At 34.8% G+C, this 18,535-nt stretch overlaps 9 protein-coding genes and 1 non-coding gene across 10 annotated transcripts; 6 read left to right on the forward strand and 4 right to left on the reverse strand.

Annotated features, from left to right (window-relative positions):
- Positions 1-28: 28 nt before the first annotated feature.
- On the forward strand, positions 29-1,105 carry PHYBLDRAFT_64479 (hypothetical protein; the record flags this gene model as incomplete). Its single annotated transcript, XM_018441307.1, has 2 exons — positions 29-529; positions 812-1,105. 2 exons carry the CDS (start codon positions 29-31, stop codon positions 1,103-1,105), a joined length of 795 nt encoding a protein of 264 aa, XP_018293607.1.
- Positions 1,106-1,258: 153 nt separating this feature from the next.
- PHYBLDRAFT_64480 (hypothetical protein) lies at positions 1,259-2,503 on the forward strand (the record flags this gene model as incomplete). The annotated part of the gene is made up of 3 exons (XM_018441308.1): positions 1,259-1,529; positions 1,653-2,010; positions 2,269-2,503. The coding sequence occupies 3 exons, from the start codon at positions 1,259-1,261 to the stop codon at positions 2,501-2,503; spliced, it is 864 nt and encodes a 287-aa protein (XP_018293608.1).
- Positions 2,504-2,584: 81 nt separating this feature from the next.
- PHYBLDRAFT_166803 (hypothetical protein) lies at positions 2,585-3,100 on the reverse strand (the record flags this gene model as incomplete). The annotated part of the gene is made up of 2 exons (XM_018435494.1): positions 2,585-2,755; positions 2,825-3,100. The coding sequence occupies 2 exons, from the start codon at positions 3,098-3,100 to the stop codon at positions 2,585-2,587; spliced, it is 447 nt and encodes a 148-aa protein (XP_018293609.1).
- A 2,714-nt stretch (positions 3,101-5,814) lies between these two features.
- PHYBLDRAFT_t104 lies at positions 5,815-5,897 on the reverse strand. Its single transcript has one exon. It is a non-coding gene; the product is annotated as a tRNA-Leu (tRNA).
- A 651-nt stretch (positions 5,898-6,548) lies between these two features.
- On the forward strand, positions 6,549-6,719 carry PHYBLDRAFT_110884 (hypothetical protein; the record flags this gene model as incomplete). Its single annotated transcript, XM_018428184.1, has 1 exon — positions 6,549-6,719. A coding segment is annotated over one exon (171 nt), but the record flags the coding sequence as incomplete, so codon positions are not given.
- Positions 6,720-8,411: 1,692 nt separating this feature from the next.
- PHYBLDRAFT_143815 (hypothetical protein) lies at positions 8,412-8,726 on the reverse strand (the record flags this gene model as incomplete). The annotated part of the gene is made up of 1 exon (XM_018431074.1): positions 8,412-8,726. The coding sequence occupies one exon, from the start codon at positions 8,724-8,726 to the stop codon at positions 8,412-8,414; it is 315 nt and encodes a 104-aa protein (XP_018293611.1).
- A 55-nt stretch (positions 8,727-8,781) lies between these two features.
- PHYBLDRAFT_166804 (hypothetical protein) lies at positions 8,782-10,196 on the forward strand (the record flags this gene model as incomplete). Its single annotated transcript, XM_018435495.1, has 5 exons — positions 8,782-9,001; positions 9,047-9,193; positions 9,366-9,487; positions 9,533-9,728; positions 9,892-10,196. 5 exons carry the CDS (start codon positions 8,782-8,784, stop codon positions 10,194-10,196), a joined length of 990 nt encoding a protein of 329 aa, XP_018293612.1.
- Positions 10,197-12,608: 2,412 nt separating this feature from the next.
- PHYBLDRAFT_143817 (hypothetical protein) lies at positions 12,609-14,386 on the reverse strand (the record flags this gene model as incomplete). The annotated part of the gene is made up of 4 exons (XM_018431075.1): positions 12,609-13,111; positions 13,166-13,386; positions 13,477-13,669; positions 14,338-14,386. The coding sequence occupies 4 exons, from the start codon at positions 14,384-14,386 to the stop codon at positions 12,609-12,611; spliced, it is 966 nt and encodes a 321-aa protein (XP_018293613.1).
- A 1,657-nt stretch (positions 14,387-16,043) lies between these two features.
- Positions 16,044-17,254, forward strand: PHYBLDRAFT_166806 (hypothetical protein; the record flags this gene model as incomplete). Its single annotated transcript, XM_018435496.1, has 4 exons — positions 16,044-16,062; positions 16,570-16,692; positions 16,768-16,899; positions 16,983-17,254. 4 exons carry the CDS (start codon positions 16,044-16,046, stop codon positions 17,252-17,254), a joined length of 546 nt encoding a protein of 181 aa, XP_018293614.1.
- Positions 17,255-17,654: 400 nt separating this feature from the next.
- Positions 17,655-18,275, forward strand: PHYBLDRAFT_143819 (hypothetical protein; the record flags this gene model as incomplete). The annotated part of the gene is made up of 2 exons (XM_018431076.1): positions 17,655-17,930; positions 17,973-18,275. The coding sequence occupies 2 exons, from the start codon at positions 17,655-17,657 to the stop codon at positions 18,273-18,275; spliced, it is 579 nt and encodes a 192-aa protein (XP_018293615.1).
- Between the last annotated feature and the right edge of the window lie 260 nt (positions 18,276-18,535).

Genomic DNA, 18,535 nt, shown 5'->3' on the forward strand with positions numbered 1-18,535 from the left:
ACAGTTTTGGTAAAATGAAATAAAATATATGACAAATTTGTTGTATATGTTCAACTCTGATGAGAAGGCATCTATTGCTATCTGGATGAATGAGAAATTGCCAGAAAGAAATTATTGCATTTTTACCAGAGACCTTTGTGTTAATAACATTGAAAGCAATCTTTTTGCCTTTGGCTTTCAGTCGCCTGTCCAAGTGAGAGTTATGAGAATAGCTATATCATTCTGCCTTGATGCTACTCATGGCATATCAGCAAGAAGTGGAGAGGTCATGTACTCTTTAGTGACTCAACACAACGTAAGTGGAAAAGGGTTTCCTGTTGCTTACATGGTTACAAATAACCAGACAGTCAGACCAATCAGCCAATGGTTTATGCATCTTTGTGAGAGAAGCTACTTCCATCCTTTGAATATCACCATTGACTGTAGTATTTCTGAAGTTAATGCAATTACATCTGCATTTCCTCACGTTGTAATTCACTATTATGAATTCCATATTCTTTGTGCTTGGCAAACAAACCTCAACAACAAAGTAAGACTTGATGCGTCATTTACATCAGGCTAGCTGGCAGCATACAAGCAGAAGTTAAAGAACAAGCTGAAATATATCTTGATGAAGTCGAACAAAGAAGTATTTTTGCCAAGAATCCTTGACTTCAAATGCGATATACCCAACTAGTTACACTTCTTGAGATACTTCAAAACACAATGGACTGGAATCAAAGTATTGCTGAAAATATGGGGGCACTCTTATGTTGATGACTTGCATAGAAGATATTTGACAAATAACTATATTGAGTCATGACATAACCAGCTCAAGACTATCTACTTTGACCGTGCTAGAATCAGAAGACTGGATCGCCTCATGTTTATTCTTACAAACAATGTAAAGTATTTCTACAAACAAGAAGTAAATCGTATTCACTTAAATAATGGAAAGATGGGGCCAGTAGAAAACGAACTTGCAAGAAATGAATTTGCTGCATCCAAGATAGAAGATGACATACTCCCTTCTATGATCATCAGTCCATTAAATGTGATTAGTACTAGTATGGATGACTCTGATAGCAAGTGGCAAATCAAGTTTTTTACAAATGATACAATATAGTATTCTATCACTATTTTAAATGATTTAATCAAATGCTGTTCATGCCCCAGATACATCTCCGAACAAGTACCTTGCAAGCATATATTTCTTCTCAAAAGATACTGTAAGATTAACATCTTATATACAATTCAAAGAGATGTCAGTCACTTGACAATGCAAAGACCAGCAGTGTTAGCTGAAGAAGAAGAAGTTGTGATTATTGATGAAGAAGACGGTAGAAAAGATGTTGTAGATGCTCAAAATGATGTTGATACATCTATTACAGACCGTATCACTCACAACATCTTACTTCATCATCAAAGACTCTATCTTGAACACATGCAAACAATTTCTGACATTGATGTGTCTGAGATAAATGATATGACTCGTTGTGTTAAAGAATTGCTAGATATAATAGATAATATTAGAAATACAAATAGAAATAGTTTTAGAAATATGAATACGCAACATCAATAAAAAAACATTACACATGTATTATTTTATATTTTATAAAGAAGTGTTTTTTTCATAAACAAACACTGTTATTTTTTAAAAAAATAAATAAAAGAAAAAGCGGTCACTCGTTCCTTTGAATCTTTTTGTCTCAAATTTGAACTGGCAGAAAATAAGGCGTTCCTTGAGAAGACTGCAACAATAATCCCAAGCAATGAGAAACCATTCAGATTTCCTGATCTTGTTGGGTTTTTGGATGAGTGTCTGTTTAACTTGCAGCATACACTGTCATGGAAAAAGCCAGAATCCTTTGGTCATAAGTGCACATACTTTGTAAACACTCTTAGGGTATGCAACCATCAAAAGAAGATTTGTTATCTCTCTTGCAGATACTTCGGAAGCATGAACAATGCCAGGGTGTTTGAAGAATCGACCATGGGTAGCAACCCCAATAACTTCTTCTCTGGTGACCAGTATGTTTTAGCCAATGCTAGTTACATTCCCTAGACGTACATTGTCTCTGTCATAAAGAAGCCAAAAAACAAGGAATTGTGTGATGTGGACAAAGCATTCAATTCATATATAGCAATGATGAGGATAAAAATTGAGCATGCATTTGGGATCCTCAAAGCAATATTCTGCTCTTTGAAGCAACTCCCAATTAAGATAAGAAGTCGAAAAGACATGAACATGATCAATTCTTAGATCAGAGTTTATGTCATTCTCTATAGCTTTTTGATCAACCAGACAGATGACATGATGACAATGACAATGAAGATTTCATGGGAGAAAAGAGAAAAAGAAGAGATCAAAAGGATCAGCAGAGAAGGTGTGACTGGCACTGTAAATAAATATCCAGCAATGTCATTTTCAGATGAGAATGCTAAGCTCAAACATATCTATATCAAAGAAGAGATACTCATAAAAAACGGAGATGGGAACCTTCTAAAAAAAAATAAAAAATAAAGAAATAAGTTATCTCAAAAGTAGAAATGATGTATAACAGATACTCTATGATATTTGCTGTCAGTATTAAATTGATAGTCTTTAACTACCATATGTTTTATTGTAAACGTCATCAGTTTGCTCTTGCACTTTTTCATCTGACCAGTTTTGCACTTTGATCAATTCTGCAACTGCTTTCATCATGTTTTCAAATTTTCTGTGTATAAATTTGCGTTCTTGCTTAATGTAAAGATCGTCCTTAAGAACTTCTAGCTTTTTCCTATAAAGTCATTCTATTTTTGCCTCTAGGGACACAGAAGACTCATTAAGTTATCTTGTCACCTCTTCTGCCAACTCTTTATATTTGATGTCTACTCTTCTGCGTTTTCTAGAAGAGCTTGACTTAGAAGGAGGGGAGCAGAGTACAGACATGTTATCATTTTGACTGTCATATTCCTCATTGTTGCTGCTATGACTGTTTTCAGCTGATTCTTCATCTGTGTTGTCATCATCGCCATTGCTTTGCTTGCCGTCCTTGTCATGTATCCATTCCATTGGCTTTGTGGTATCACAAACCGCTGGAGAACCAGTCTTTCTATTGCCCATAACCTTTTCCATCTGAAAGAAAGCAGAGCAGATTTGATTCAATTCAGCTATTGTTACACAAATTATATTAAAACAAAGAAATCTAGAATTAGTATTATATAGATAGTATCAACTTATACTCTAAGCCTTCTTTTTCACTGGTAGAGCCTTTGTTGTTAGAATTATTTTTAATACTATTCTTCTAAACACGATAGGCTTCTCCATATTGTTTTGTCAAAAGATTGTTGAGTCTCAACTTTATTTAGGCTGTAGTTCGATAAACCCCTTGCTTCTGAAAATACTGGTTGCATTTATTCAGTATTGTAACCTTTGACAACTTAAACGTTTGTCCTTCCTTGTCACTGCCAAGATACATATTGAGATTTTCTCTGCTGTTCATCAACATGAATTGCTGAAGTCTCTCCATAGAAGTCAGACTATCTTTACCACCATCATGTTTGTATCATGTCTTATATTCGTTTTTGATAGCATAGTTATCTTCAGTGAATAAAGATATTTTGCTGTTAAAGTTAGATATGTTTTTTTTGTAATAAGATGTGAAGCAAAATAAAGATGCAGGTATGAAGAAAGATATCAATTGTATGTGTTCTAGATTATATAGTAATTTTTTGCATAATCTTTTATTAAATGACGTATAATCTTGACATATGAATGTCATTAAAATTTTGATTGAAATTTGATTGAAATTTGATTGAAATTTGATCTTTTGCCTTTTGATGTCCTCAACTACAAATTGACATCATTGGCTAAGATTCACACAAGAATTTGAGCAATCAATCTGGCTGAGTACCCTCATACCCTCAATTGTATACTAATTGAGTCTATTTTTTATTAACCAAGACATATTATATCGCCTTTCATAAATGTAAAGCTAATATGTTTTAGATAAGATAATTAGATTATATAGTTTCACTTTTAAAAAATCTATATAAATACTCCAAGATTTATATCAATAAAAAGCATTCAATTCTTTATATTTCTATGGTGTGTTCAGAGATAAATATATAAGTTTTTAGATGCTTTTCAAAGCTCCATGACTTTTGCTACAGACAAGTTATTGAGAATTGCTTAAACATGTTTTATAGGGAAGACTCTTCCGAATAACTCTTGTTTAAAAGATTCTCGAAACAAGGCTTAAATAAAAAGCTATAGACTTTCAAAGTCAAGAGGTATCAATAGAAAATAGTGGAGTTTCAGCTTTTTTTAATATTGAAATGAAAAAGAGAATCACTATAGCAACAGATACATTTCCTTGTTCCTAAAAAAGATGGTCGTGTAATATAAAATACAATTTTTTTGATTTTCTTTTTATATATATTGGGAATTGAATATATTCTACTATCGGAGTTTTTTGGGGTAAAATTAAAAAGATTTCAAAACTTTGATATTTATGCTTGAACACATCATATCTGTTTCTATTTATTTACAATGTCTTAGTTGGTGGTGATCTATTATTACAACTTATATAAGTTAAAATAATAGAAAGATACACTCAGTTAAGACTTCACAAACCAGTAACAGTTGACTTTTTAGGATAAAAGATCTTTGCCAATTGGTCTTTTGTCTATGTTTTAGATGTTGGAGATGAGGATTATACTTGTAGAGATATTACTGGATAACCACCATCTAAGACATATTATTGTAGATATTCTTTTAGCCAGAAATCAATAATTGTTTTGTATAAATAGTCAAGAATTACATTTAATAAAAATCATCTTTATTCTTATCTAAAAACTATTCTTAAAAACTTAACAATCCCCAGTGGTATTGATTCTATGACTTGGTTACAAGTACCAGAAAAGAAATACCAGATCGAGACTTGACAGTACTGTGGTTAAGAATCTTCAGATTTTACGGATTCATCAAAATAATATCCAATATTTGCTGTACCTAAATTATTGTCAGCCAATCAGAATGAAGATTATGTTGTCAAGCTGTCAAGTCTTAATATGATATTTCTTTTCTGGCACTTGTAATTAAGTCACAGAATCAAAACCACTGAGGATTGTTAAGTTTTTAAGAATAGTTTTTAGATAAGAATAAAGATGATTTTTATTAAATGTAATTCTTGACTATTTATACAAAACAATTGTTGATTTCTGGCTAAAAGAATAGCTACAATAATATGTCTTAGATGGTGGTTATCCAGTAATATCTCTACAAGTATATTCCTCATCTCCAACATCTAAAACATAGACAAAAGATCAATTGGCAAAGTCAAGATCTTTTATCCTAAAAAGTCAACCGTTACTGGTTGCTTGTAACTTCTGATTTTGGTCACCAATGTCAACTCTGACAGTATCACCAAAATTAAGCACAACAAAAATAATGCCCAACACTACTGTTAAAATGTCAGACATTATTTTGATGAATCTGAGAAATCGGGATAATTGACTGCAGCAGTTCTGTGTGTCAAAGATACCTCATAGATAACGAACCGCAGTAATGTCTTGTAAAGATTAACCACAGTAACATCTTCTGAGCATCAACTGCAGTAAAAGGACTTCTCTTGTAATTAAATAGAGTATAATAGTTTATTGCGGATAATGTGCAGTATTAGTTTAGAAAATTATATAAGACAATTCAATTCCTATCAATAAAAAGTACCTTTTATCCTCTCTTCGATTTTACATATACTCTCCGATCCCCAGTGGGTTTGACCTTTTGACTTTGCTATAGTAAAAGGAAGACCATCCCAGATCAGGAACGCTGAAAACAGTAAAACGTGAAGAGAGTGGGATTCGAACCCACGCCTCCGAAGAGATCACGGCCTTAACGTGACGCCTTAGACCAACTCGGCCATCTCTCCAACAGAGATTAGACACAAGTGTTTAACAAATTTGTAGCATTAATCAAAAATGCATATTGGTTTGATGTGACGTCAACTTATGGACAGACTATAAGTTATGGACAGTGCAAAGTCGTGACTCCATCTCCGGACATGACAAAATCCGATTTTTTGGATTTAATTTCTCTCTCTCTCTTTTTTCTTTTTTCTTGCTATCGACATTTAAATTCCCACTAGACTTTAAATACTTTTCCTCTTTTTTTCTATTTTTTCCTTGATTTTTATTTCCTTTTTAGCTTGCTTCCCTTTGTATTGCACTTATTCCTTTACACTTCTTGATATTACTTCTTTAGTATGCTTCCCAAGAGTTTATATTTTTTAGTAGTTCGATTATTTTTATTTTTTTATTATTTTTGATTATTTTCTTTTGTGATTATGTCTGAAGACCTGTACACTCTTCTAAATAATCATTATTTAGCATAAAATGTATCTAGATTGTCACCTTGAACGCAGTTGTCAATTAGTATATAAGAGAGATGCTTTTATCCCAATAAAATTCATTCAGTTTTCCTCTATATTTCTTTTGAACATCGTCACTGAGCTTGAGCTATTGTCCTACGGGAAATACTAAGTTGCACACTGTTAGAATCTACAAGTACTGTCTCACCATTTGTTTGCTTGTCTGTTTGTCTGTTTATCTGTTTGTCTGTTTGTCTGTTTGTCTGTTTGTCTGTTTGTCTGTTTGTCTGTTTGTCTGTTTGTCTGTTTGTCTGTTTGTCTGTTTGTCAGTTTGTCTGTTTGTCTATCTGTCTGTTGTCCATATATCTGTTTTCATCCATTTAAAGTCCCGTTCATTATCTAAATTCCTTCTTGTTGGATTGTCCTGAGCAAAATCACAAGAATATAACTATACATATAATATCTATTATATTTCTGACCAGTTGCACCACACACCATAACTCAACACGCATCATATTTGTCACATGTGTTGTAAGCTAATAAATTGTAAACCTATTTCTGGTGAAAGGCGCCAACAGTGGGTCCCTTTGGTAGTTTAGTCAGGCAGTAAGCCATGATAGATGGTACCAGACTCATGGGCGTTGACGTTGATGGTGAGTCGACCAAGTGATGTATATCAAGGGACAGGTGTATCTCCCCAGTTTTCTTGGGAAATCTTATTTCTAATACCCCTTATATCCAAACCCCCAATTATATTCCGTTCCTTAAATAATTAGAATATCCATCTACATCATTACTTCAGAAATGCCTGTTACCTTCTAAAAATTATACTTTTTTCCCCTAATTTTATATACTGTTTTATTGCCAATATTTATTTATAATTTATTTATTACATTTTTATTAGACTTCATTATTATACTATTACTATATTTTTTACTTTACCTTTATTCAATTACTATATTTTTATTATACTTTTATTTTATCCTTTTTATATTTTTCTATTCCACTTCTACTATCAATACCAGTTACATATAGTAAAATTTTTCACTTGACTTTCTTTTCTTTCTCTCAAAAAATTATTTTAACCAAACATTTTTATTTATAAAAGAAACACCCTTTTCAATCAATAAAATTATCATTCTATCCTTGATCTTATTTATCTTTGTTCATTATTATCATTATTCTTCATTCATATACAATATCCTTGTTTTTTGGAGTGTTTGTGGTATTTCAGATACAAAACAATAGAAAAATAAAATATTTGATAATAGAGATGTGTAGAAATACTTTGAGACTGTATATCAGTTGTCTTTATTCATAAATAAAAAGTGTCCCTTTTTATAAGAAAACACAATCTGCTCTTGTCATTACGTCTTAGTTTCTTAAGGCTTTCTTCCTTTACTATATTTGGTTATTAGAGTGTATTTACTGCTTAACTAGTGTCGGTATTACAATTATGACATCAAGTCATAAATTGTACTTCTTTAGCTCTTAGCTATTCTTTTCTCTTTTATACTAGAGCTTTAGAACTTCCTACTAAATTAGCTCCATATCGATCTGACACAGTTTACCTGGCAGTATGATATAATTATCTTAACAATCTTTAAGATATTATCTACAGTACTAACTGTAATAATTATTGGGCTGATTACTTAATTGTTTATATATATTTTATACTGATAAGATGATAGCTACTATGCTATCCCAATATGAATATGTTCTTATATGTGATAAATCCAACATCCGAGTGTCTGGATCACCACAGTGTTGTCTGTTTATCTTGATATATTTTGTTTTTCTATTTTTTCTTTTCTGTTTTTCTCAAACTTTGTCGTTGTCACAATTTCTATTTTTATCTTCTTCCTATTTTTTCTATCTGTCTGTCACCAATACTTACCTGTCAAATTACTTATTCTTTTTGATTGTTATTGTATTCTTCTTGTATTTTGTAATTCACATTACATTTATTTGCCAAGTAATACTATTACAATTCACAACAAATGAACGTATCACATATCAAATTGAAGGTTTTGCCAAGAAACTCTTTTTATATTTTTTAAACTTATCTTACTCAAATTATGCTGTGCAATATGCTCCTTCTTCTTCTGCTCCCATTAGAGAACATAAATCATCTAACATCTCCAAGTATCTCTTGGCTCCAGAAATCTTTGTTAGTGACCTGAACAGCAAGTCTCTTTTCTGGTTGCTGCATATGGATTGACTAAAGAAAGGTATTGGTATGACCAATGAAGAAACAATCCTGGTGGTGGCCACCCACTTCTGTGGCATGACTGCCAAGTGGTAGGCCATCTGTGAGGCCAAAGTCACCATGTGAGAAGTCTTCTTGGAAGAGTATAAGAAGCAGTTTGCCTCCCAGCAGGTGGAAGACATATGATGAACTAAAATCGATAAGATCAGGCAAAGCACAGGACAAAGCATTAGTGAGATGGCTCTTTGCTTGCAGGAGCTTTTTGGTCTAGTTGCTTTGGCCAATGAGGCCAAGAAAATCTGGATTTTATTGAAGGCTCTCCATCCAGAGATTGCTTATGAGGTAGAGAAGTCTGGTCTTCCTCACTCCTGGGACAAGTTGGTTTGTTGGGCCGCCAAGGTGGAGGCAGTCAAAGAGAAGTATCATTATTCTGATTTGCGCTTGGTTCCCAAGTTTGGTGACTTCTCTGGATAGGGTTTGATATCCAAAAACTCCTTTGTAGAGGATGCCCTCTCTGAGCTCATTCAAGAATTCAGATCCATGAAGATCTATTTGTTTGACACTTGTCATTTCCTTCCTCAAGCATCTGGTTCTTTTAGATTTGGTTTGTCTGGTTTTGGTGGTTCTGGTCCTTGTGGGTCTGGTTTTGGTAGGTCTGGTCCTGTGTCTAGTTTGGCTGGCTCTTCTGGTGCAAGGAAGAAGGTCATATCAAACCTGATTGCCCCAAGCGTTTGAACAAGAACAACGATTTGGAAAAAGGCCAAGGGCATCAGTAAGTTTTCCTGACGCCTGTAACCATCCTAAAATATCTGTCTTTGAAGACACTGCTGTCAACATGGTTGAGACCACTCTGGTATATGCTGCCAAGCATGCTAGGGTGGTCAACCTGTCGTCTTCTAAGAATCCATACACTCATAACAAAGGAAAGGCTGTTGACAAAACAGTGCCATTACACTCTCTCTCAAACATACTTCTATCTCTTTAACAGCACTTATATGCACAGGGTCAGCTCAACACTTTCCCTACCAATGATATCTACATGACTCTGGCTCCTGACCTCTCTCCTCCTATTGGTTCTTCCCCTTTGGCCCCCAAGTCCCGTTATTTGCATCCGCCTCCAAGGGAACTCCCAGTACACATCAGTTGCAAAGATGTCTGGGAGAGACTGAAGAGTGTGGACGCTGGTATTTATCTGGCCGATTGACTTAACTTGGACAAGTGTGCGTCCAAGGACGTCAAGGATGAGTTGCATTTCTTATCTGGCCAGAAGTGGAAGGTCATCGCCTCTGAGGTGAACATGGTCCAACACCAAGAGAAGTCGTCTAACAGTGAGACTTTTTTATTCAGACGATTGGGAAACCCAGTCCCTGGAGACCAATGCTGCAAACCTGAATTCCGATAGCAAGCTCGATGGGTACAACAGCAACAGCACAGTCTATAACTATCACTACAACTATAAAGACTTTGCATCAAGTCAACCTCTGAGAGCTCTTATCACCATCAATGGTCAGGTTATCCCAGCAATCTTTGACTTGAGTGCAAGTGTGTCCATCATCAGCAAGGCTTTGGCTCTTTGTCTTGGTTTGGTGCCCAATGTCAATCGTCTGCCTTTCTCTTCCTTGGATGGCCAGGCTCATCCCCCTGCAATATAACTGTCAGCATCCTAATTTGTGTTGCTGGGAAACTGAGGCCTGACACCATGTGTATCAAGAATGGTGGCTCCAACTACAATCTGTGTCTTCTGGGAATGACTTGGTTCTGAGCTTATGACATTCATCTGCGCCTAAATGATGCCTGCATTGTCATCTCCATAAAGTATGGATTGGGTATGGTCGAGCTGCAAGGTCAGGCAAAGGATCCCCCCCCCCCCCCCCCCCCCCCCTCTACTCTGTCAATGTCTGAGAGGAGTCTGTTGTAGGAATAGGGTCTACGTTAAAGGATACCCGAGGTAAGGAGCAGTTGCTCAACTATGTTGAGAAGGTGTTATCAGTTTCTGAGGCTGAGGCCAAGAGTCTTCCCCCCAGGATTGCCAGCATTGTCGATATAAATCAAGATGTGTTTGTAGAGAATTCTGGTCTGAGTTGGGTCAACCTTCTGGATTATGAGATTCTGGTGTCTTCCTTGAAGCCAATCCATTCAAGACCATACTGCTTGACTTGGGAGGAGAACGAGTCACTGAAATGTGAGTTGGATAATTTGTTGGCCTTAGAGCTTATCTGTCCTTTGCGTGGTTTGTGGACTTCTCCAGTCTTCTTTGTTTGGAAGCACAACAAGTCTTTGTGTCTGGTTGTAGATTATCACAAGCTTAATTAGGTCACCATTAAAGATGCTTTTCCCCTTCTGCATATCAATGATCTTCTAGACTTGCTGAGTGGTTTGGTCTTTTTCTTCACTCTGGATGCAGCAAGCAGTTACTAGCAGATTCCTGTAGCAGAGGAGTCAATCGAGTGCACTGGCTTCATGACTTGTCAAAGAACCTTTGAGTTCACTGTGATGCCCTTTGGTTTGACCTCTGCTCTGTCCATATTTCAAAGAACAATGTCCAAGATCTTGGGGAACTTTTTGGACAATTTCGCCTATGTGTTCATTGACGATGTTATTATTTTTTACAAGACGTTGGAGGAACATGAGACTCACCTGGGCCTGGTCTTTGAGGCGTGCAAGAAGGCAAATTTCAAGTTAAAGTATAGCAAGTGTTTCTTTGCACAGCTGTCAATCAAGTATCTCAGTCATGTTGTGTCTGGTTCAGGTCTCTCACCATGTGCTCACAATGTTGAGAAGTTGTTGACTTTGACTGTGCCTCGTAATGTGAACAAGGTTCATACTTTTCTTGGCATGGCAGACTACTATCATTGGTTTATTCTCGTTTATGCTAAGGTGGTTCAACCATTAGTAAAGATGCTAAAGAAGAACATGTCTTTCGTTTGGGGCCCCGAGCAAGAAAAGGCGTTTTTGGCACTCTGGTCTGCTTTGGTGAGTCCACCGATTTTGACTTTTCTGGATCGTGGTCAGGTGCAAATCCTGACAACTGATGCATTACCCCATGGCCTTGATGCGGTTTTGTCACAAGCTCCAGGCAATCGCTTGGAGGAGGAGACCATAATTGCTTATGGATCGAGAGGGCTAAGGAGACCAGAGAGAAATTATGCTGCAACTCATCTGAAAGCCTTGGCACTCATTTGGGGCACTGTGAGATACCGCCATTACCTTGCTGGGTGTTGTTTCACCCTGCGAACAGACTATGCTGCGCTTGTCTATATTATCAAGAACCCAAATCCTTCACCAAGACTGTCAAGATGGGCTGTCGCTCTCATGAAATATAATTTTGTAATACAACACCAGCCTAGCCATGACAATTCAGCAGATGCTCTCTCTCATCTTCCCCCTCAGTAAACCCAGTACAAGTTTTCTAAAAACTCCATATTGGCTGGCTTTTTCTTGACATTTCTATTTTCTTCTGCAGCAACTTCTTTTATATTTTTATTTCCCCCTATCTTATATTAGTAAAGTTAAATTTTTTAATTTCGTTAATTTTAAAAATTGTTTCAATCCTTCTCTATTTTTTCTCTACTCTATTATCTTTTCTTAATTCAACACCTTTGACTTAATTAGCAAATGCTATTCTCCAGAAAAAATTACCATTAATTTTATTCTATAAACTATCTGTTTACACTCTTATTAAAATTATTTCAAAAATATCACCAAATATTATATCAATTCCTATTATCACCTTATACTACACAAGTATTCTTCAACACAAATTATTTTCTTTAAAACTTCTCTTTTGAAATATTTTGTAAACCCAAATATATTATCTTTCAAACATCAAATTCTCATAGAATTAACTTTAAAATATCTTATATTTTCTTTTTTACTATCTTATTTTTCAAATGGATTATCCTCTATATTTATCAATTTTTTATTTTCTTACACATAACGGCTAATTTCCTACTGACTCCACTCCCAATATCAAACGTAAGGTTTGTTACCAGACCAAGAAGTATACTGCATTTCAGGGCAAACTCTTTCGCTGGGATTCTGAGGTTCCTTATAGTCAAAAATTATTATACAAGGGTATTGCAGAAGGAGTGGTAAGTAAGGTGCATTGTGAGGAACATCAAGGCGTCAACCACACTTGGAGACAAGTCCATATACAGTATACTGGTCTGCACTTGTTCGAGTTGGTCTGTAAGATAGTTCAAGGGTATATAAACTGGCAGGTCTGAGCAAGAAAGGTCTGGAAGAGATATGAACCAGCAAGACCCATCATAACACTGGTGCACCCATTTTACATGGTAGGATGTGATGCAGTGAACCTGATCAAGACTTCTGTGAATGGTTTCCATTATCTTCTGGTTGCTGTTGACTATCTTATCAGGTAGCCAATTGCTATGCCCATCCAAGACATTACCACAGAGACTACTGCTACCTTCATGTATGATCAGATCGTAGTTACTTATGGGGTCCCAAAGTACATCCTTACTGATAGGGGTAGTAACTTCACTTCTGGTTTTGTCTGTGAGTTTTTGTTCTCTCTGGGTTGCCGCCATCTCACCACCACTGCCTACTGTCTGCAAATCAATGATATGTGCAAGCAATTGAACCAGACTTTAGTTCAGACCCTGGTGAAGATAACCCAAGATGCCAGTGTTCAAGACCAATGAGACAAATATATCAACTCTGCTCATCTGGTTCTCCGTTTTCTGGTTAACAACTCCACAGGTCATAGTCCCTCCATACTTCTCTTTGGGTACAATATCCGCACTCCCGCGATCTGGCCAGCTCCAAGGACAGACTTTGTTGAAGATGAAGCAGTAATTGAGATAGCTAACAGAGTTAAGACTATACAACAGTTAACCAATGGGTTATTCAAGGAGGCGTGGACAAGAATCAAGAAAAGGCAACTCCAGGACAAAAGGCATTATGACATACAAGTGAGCCCATGTAAGAGGTTCTTGGTGAGTGAGTAAGTTCTTATGTATAATAACAAGCCAGTGATGAAGCTCCAAGACCGATGGCTGAATCCTATGATAGTCACACAAGTCAACAAGAATGACACTTATCTGCTGACTGGGCCGAACTATCTGAGGTTGCAAGGCCCCATCAACAGTGATTCCCTGGTCCCCTTTGTCCACACTAGAAAAATTATATGTGTTGTGGGGAGAAAATAAAGCAAAATATAATATAGACGAAAGAATTCGTGAGAACTTGTGTAGGTTGTTTATTTCAAAAGAAAAGTAAAGAATGATCAAAATTCGACTTTTCTACGCGGAACTATCTACTGATATTTATATGTTTTTCTAATTTGTAATTCAGTGTGTGCTTAAGTAATCTTTATCACGATGAGTCATCTTCCAGAAGTATTGTTCTTCTGGAAAGATCCGGAAAGACCAATTAATATGATACTTCTCCAGTCAGATCAGTCCAAGAGTTTTGGTAAAGAAGAGCATTTATGCTATTGGTAATATTTTAGTATTCCCACCCAGATACTTGGGTAATGTTTCATAATATTAAATAGTTGTAGTTGTAGTCTCTCAATTAAGTATTTGTATAATAAAAGAAATATGTAAATGAAATATAATGATGCCATATATATAATGTATATGTATTTGTATATCCCATGTCATGGTGATAATAATAAATAATCAATTATGTGTATGATGATCTGTGTATTAGATAATATCATAAAGGGAGATCCGTTTGACTGGAATAGCTGAGGATATTATTTTATCCTTCAGTCTTACTCTCAGATTCAGCAGTAATCAATACTCATTCACAACAATATGATTTTACTTTCAGAAATATCAGTTTCAATAGGGGAAATAAGAGACCAAAATTTCATTTCTGGTCAGTTTTTCACTCTAGATGGCAATATAAATTTTCTATTATTTTATTAGATGAAGAATAGAACTAATTTTTTTTTGATTAAATATTAAACTGCAATATTTTCACAGGAATTTATAAGGCATGGAATCAATATTTTGCCCATAAATTATTCTTTTTCTAGAAACCTCTAATTATAAAGAATTTGTATTCTATAAACTTTTAATTGAAGACATGCTCTATTATTATTTGACATGAGCAATGACAGTTATTTAAGATATGCAATATAATTAAATTATATTATATTCAATATACTCTCAAAGTATTCTCAAGACATATGCAGAATGTTGTAAATGAGTATTGACTACTGCTGTAATTGAGAATAAGTCTGAAGGAAATAATATAAGGCCTCAGCTATTCCAGTCAAAGGTGTCTACTGGTTACTTTATTATTTAACACACAGGTTTAGCATGCATGATAGTGATTATATTTCATATGATGATATCACCATAATATGGGATATATCAGTGGATTATTATAAGCATAATTATAACTCATAAACACATTTACTTTCGATGTTAATACTTCATTGGGATTACACACATTTATATAATTAATCATACATTAATTATCCCAAGATCACGTTGCTCTGATTAAGGCTCAGATAGGATCGATTACCTGACCCCAGTCATATAATTTTCCCAATCCAAAACAATATAAATAGCAGTAGTAGTTCAGTGTAGGAACCTCGTCAAACTTTGATATAAAATCTTTCTCAATAAACAAAACCTACACAAGTTCTCATGAATCTTCATTCCTAATTTCAAATCTTCAATTCTTCCTCTTAAAAACTTCTTCAACTTCAACCACCACAACACAAAGACTTTTCATAAATTTTAGCCCATCAGTATCTCTATGTAAACAGTAAATATATCTAGAATAATAAACAAAAAAAGTGATTTTTTAAAAGACTTTATACATTAAATTAGCTAACATGAGAGGGGTTCAATAATATTTTTTTATATCCATTATTATTGGTTAAAACTTAAATCTCAGAAAAAATAAAATAAAATCTAAAGCAGATAATAAAACCTCTAATATGAAAAAGAGTATATAATCTAGAAATAAAATTTTTAACGTGATCTTTATACTTCTTTAACTTTTACTATGTCATAGCTTATGTCCATAATTAATTTTCATATATCTATAAGAAAAAACACTTTTTTTAAAAAATATATATATTGCAAAGACTTTGGCAACTCTTGTAAGATTCTGTGTTGTGGTGGTTGAAGTTGAAGAAGTTTTTAAGAGGAAGAATTGAAGATTTGAGATTAGGAACGAAGATTTGTAAGAACTTGTGTAGGTTTTGTTTATTGAGAAAGATTTGGTATCAAAGTTTGGTCCGGTTCCTACACTGAACTACTACTGCTATTTATATTGTTTTGGATTGGGAAAATTATATGACTGGGGTCAGGTAATCTATCCTATCTGAGCCTTAATCAGAGCAACGTGATCTTGGGATAATTAATGTATGATTAATTATATAAATGTGTGTAATCCCAATGAAGTATTAACATCGAAAGTAAATGTGTTTATGAGTTATAATTATGCTTATAATAATCCACTGATATATCCCATATTATGGTGATATCATCATATGAAATATAATCACTATCATGCATGCTAAACCTGTGTGTTAAATAATAAAGTAACCAGTAGACACCTTTGACTGGAATAGCTGAGGCCTTATATTATTTCCTTCAGACTTATTCTCAATTACAGCAGTAGTCAATACTCATTTACAACACTTTGAATAAACATATTTAAGATATATTAAATAATATAATATACTACTTCTATCAAAATAAACAGAAAATATAAGTAAAGTAATGCTTTTTGTTATTTATAATATTTGAATAAAAATGCTAAGTCAAAAATAAAATAAAATCTAAAACCAATAATGAAACCCCCTATTACACAAATCTCAAAATGCTATCATGCCCCAAAACACCAACTATCTGACTCAATGCAGATACTCTGTCTGTTCTCTTGATAGCAAAGACTATATTTCCCTAACTTTTCAGACATACCAAAGACATTCAAAAAGAGATAATGAGATGCAAGCCCAGAGATTGTCTTATACACATATAACAGTATTCTTTATTTTCAAATTTTATCTAATTAAACTTCTTTAAACTATAGCCTTGCGTACAGAAGTGTCTCAATCAGTGAATAATAGCTCCATGAACATTGATTCCGAATTCAATGATACAGAAGAGTATATTGAAGACTTTATTGATGAATATTTTGGAAATCATGTTGAAGGTAAGCATATAAATTGATCAAAATTATACAATCAAATATCATTTCCAGTTGTCTTATATAATGATTTTCTAATAGAACTTAATGACTTATCTCTTTCTGCTGATAATGATATTTTTTTTGCCCAAAATGATAATGACAATAATGACAACAATAGCATTGATTTAGACTTCTTCAAAAAGCTTAAAGAAGAGTCTCAAGAATTCGATGGTTAGTATAAAGAAATAATAAGATTGTTTAACTTATATTAATCAATTGTGAAATAAATCTCTACACTCCTTCAAATATGCCAGAAGATCCAACACATGCCTTCATTGTTTCTTTTGCCGCCTTTTTCATATCAAAATATGTCGTGGATTCTGGTAGTGTATTACTGTTAAAGTTTATCAATGAGATGCTAGCACATTTTGGGCAATCATTCCACCTTCCTCTGAGCTTGAGTGGCCTTAATTCCATGACAGAAGTTAACTTATTGGCTGGTGGAGTACATTATTATGTCGCATGCAGTAAATGTAATACAATATATCTTGAGTCTGAATCATTCCCTGAGTGCTGTGCTTCATGAAAACTTGCTGAACTGGTTTATGGAAACAAACTTCTTCTGCAAAGGTCAAACAACATGCAATGACCAAAAAAGATGTATATATACATCTCTGCTACTGCTATATTGTGCACACTCTTTTGCCATTCTGGTTTTGAAGAATCGATCAACATGTAGAGAGGCAGACAGCAAGTCTCTGAAACAATGTTTGACATTTAAAACAGCACAAAATAGAGTGCACTAAAAGACCAAGATAATCAACAATTTGTATGTGATGAACGATCCATCATGTTCACGCTCAACATAGACTGGTTCCAACCCTTTAATGGTGTTACATATTCTTGCAGAGCAATATATCTTTTGATCAACAACTTACCAAGGGAAGAAAGATATAAGAAAAAAAATTGTTGTTCTTGTTGGTCTGATGCCGGAGCCCAGTGAAGCCAAAACAAGTGAGATTAATCACTACCTCCGTCCCCTTGTCAAGGAATTGCAACTATTATATCATGATGTAATGATATCTACCGTCCAATGTCCCCAAGATATTTGTGTTTATGCTCCCCTGCCTCTTGTTGCCCATGATATTCCTGCTGCCTGCAAGACCTGTGAGTTCACATCTCACATATGCAACTGCATATTCACTCACCTGCCTAATAACAGAGGCATGAACTATTCTGGATCTTTATTCTCCAGCTGGATGGTTCGAACCAATAAAGATAGCCACCAATTTGCCATCACATAGAAAAATGCAAGAAACAAGGCCAAGCAAAAAAGGATGGAGAAAGCAAATGGTGTCCGCTGGTTGGAGCTCTATCAGCTTCCTTATTTCAATGCTGTTGAATGCACCATAATCAATTCTATCCACAACCTCTTCCTTGGTATGACTAAAAGAGTCATAGAAAAGTGGAGAGTTGTTAATCTTATCACCAAGACGGACCTAGCCACCATGCAAGACGAAGCAAACATATTAAAAGTTTCCATTGGCTCCATTTCCCTGAGAAAGAAAATTGCAAAGGATTTTCCTTTTATGAAGGCCAACAAATAGAAGTTCTGATGCCTTGTATACTCTCCTGCCATTCTGCTTGGCTGTCTTCCACAAGAACATTTTGACAACTGGATGTGCTTTGTCAATGCTTGTTGCTACCTAGCCATGCCCAATATCACATACTGCCACCTAGCTGAGGCTCATTTTTGTTCGCAGTTGTTTTGCCAAAAGAGTGAGAAATATTATGGGGAGCAGTTTATCTCCCCAAATACGCATCTACATCTTCACATACAGAAAACAGTGGTTAACTTTGGACCGTA

The sequence above is a fragment of the Phycomyces blakesleeanus genome, assembly GCF_001638985.1.
Source record: "Phycomyces blakesleeanus NRRL 1555(-) unplaced genomic scaffold PHYBLscaffold_7, whole genome shotgun sequence".
Lineage (NCBI taxonomy): Eukaryota > Fungi > Mucoromycota > Mucoromycetes > Mucorales > Phycomycetaceae > Phycomyces > Phycomyces blakesleeanus.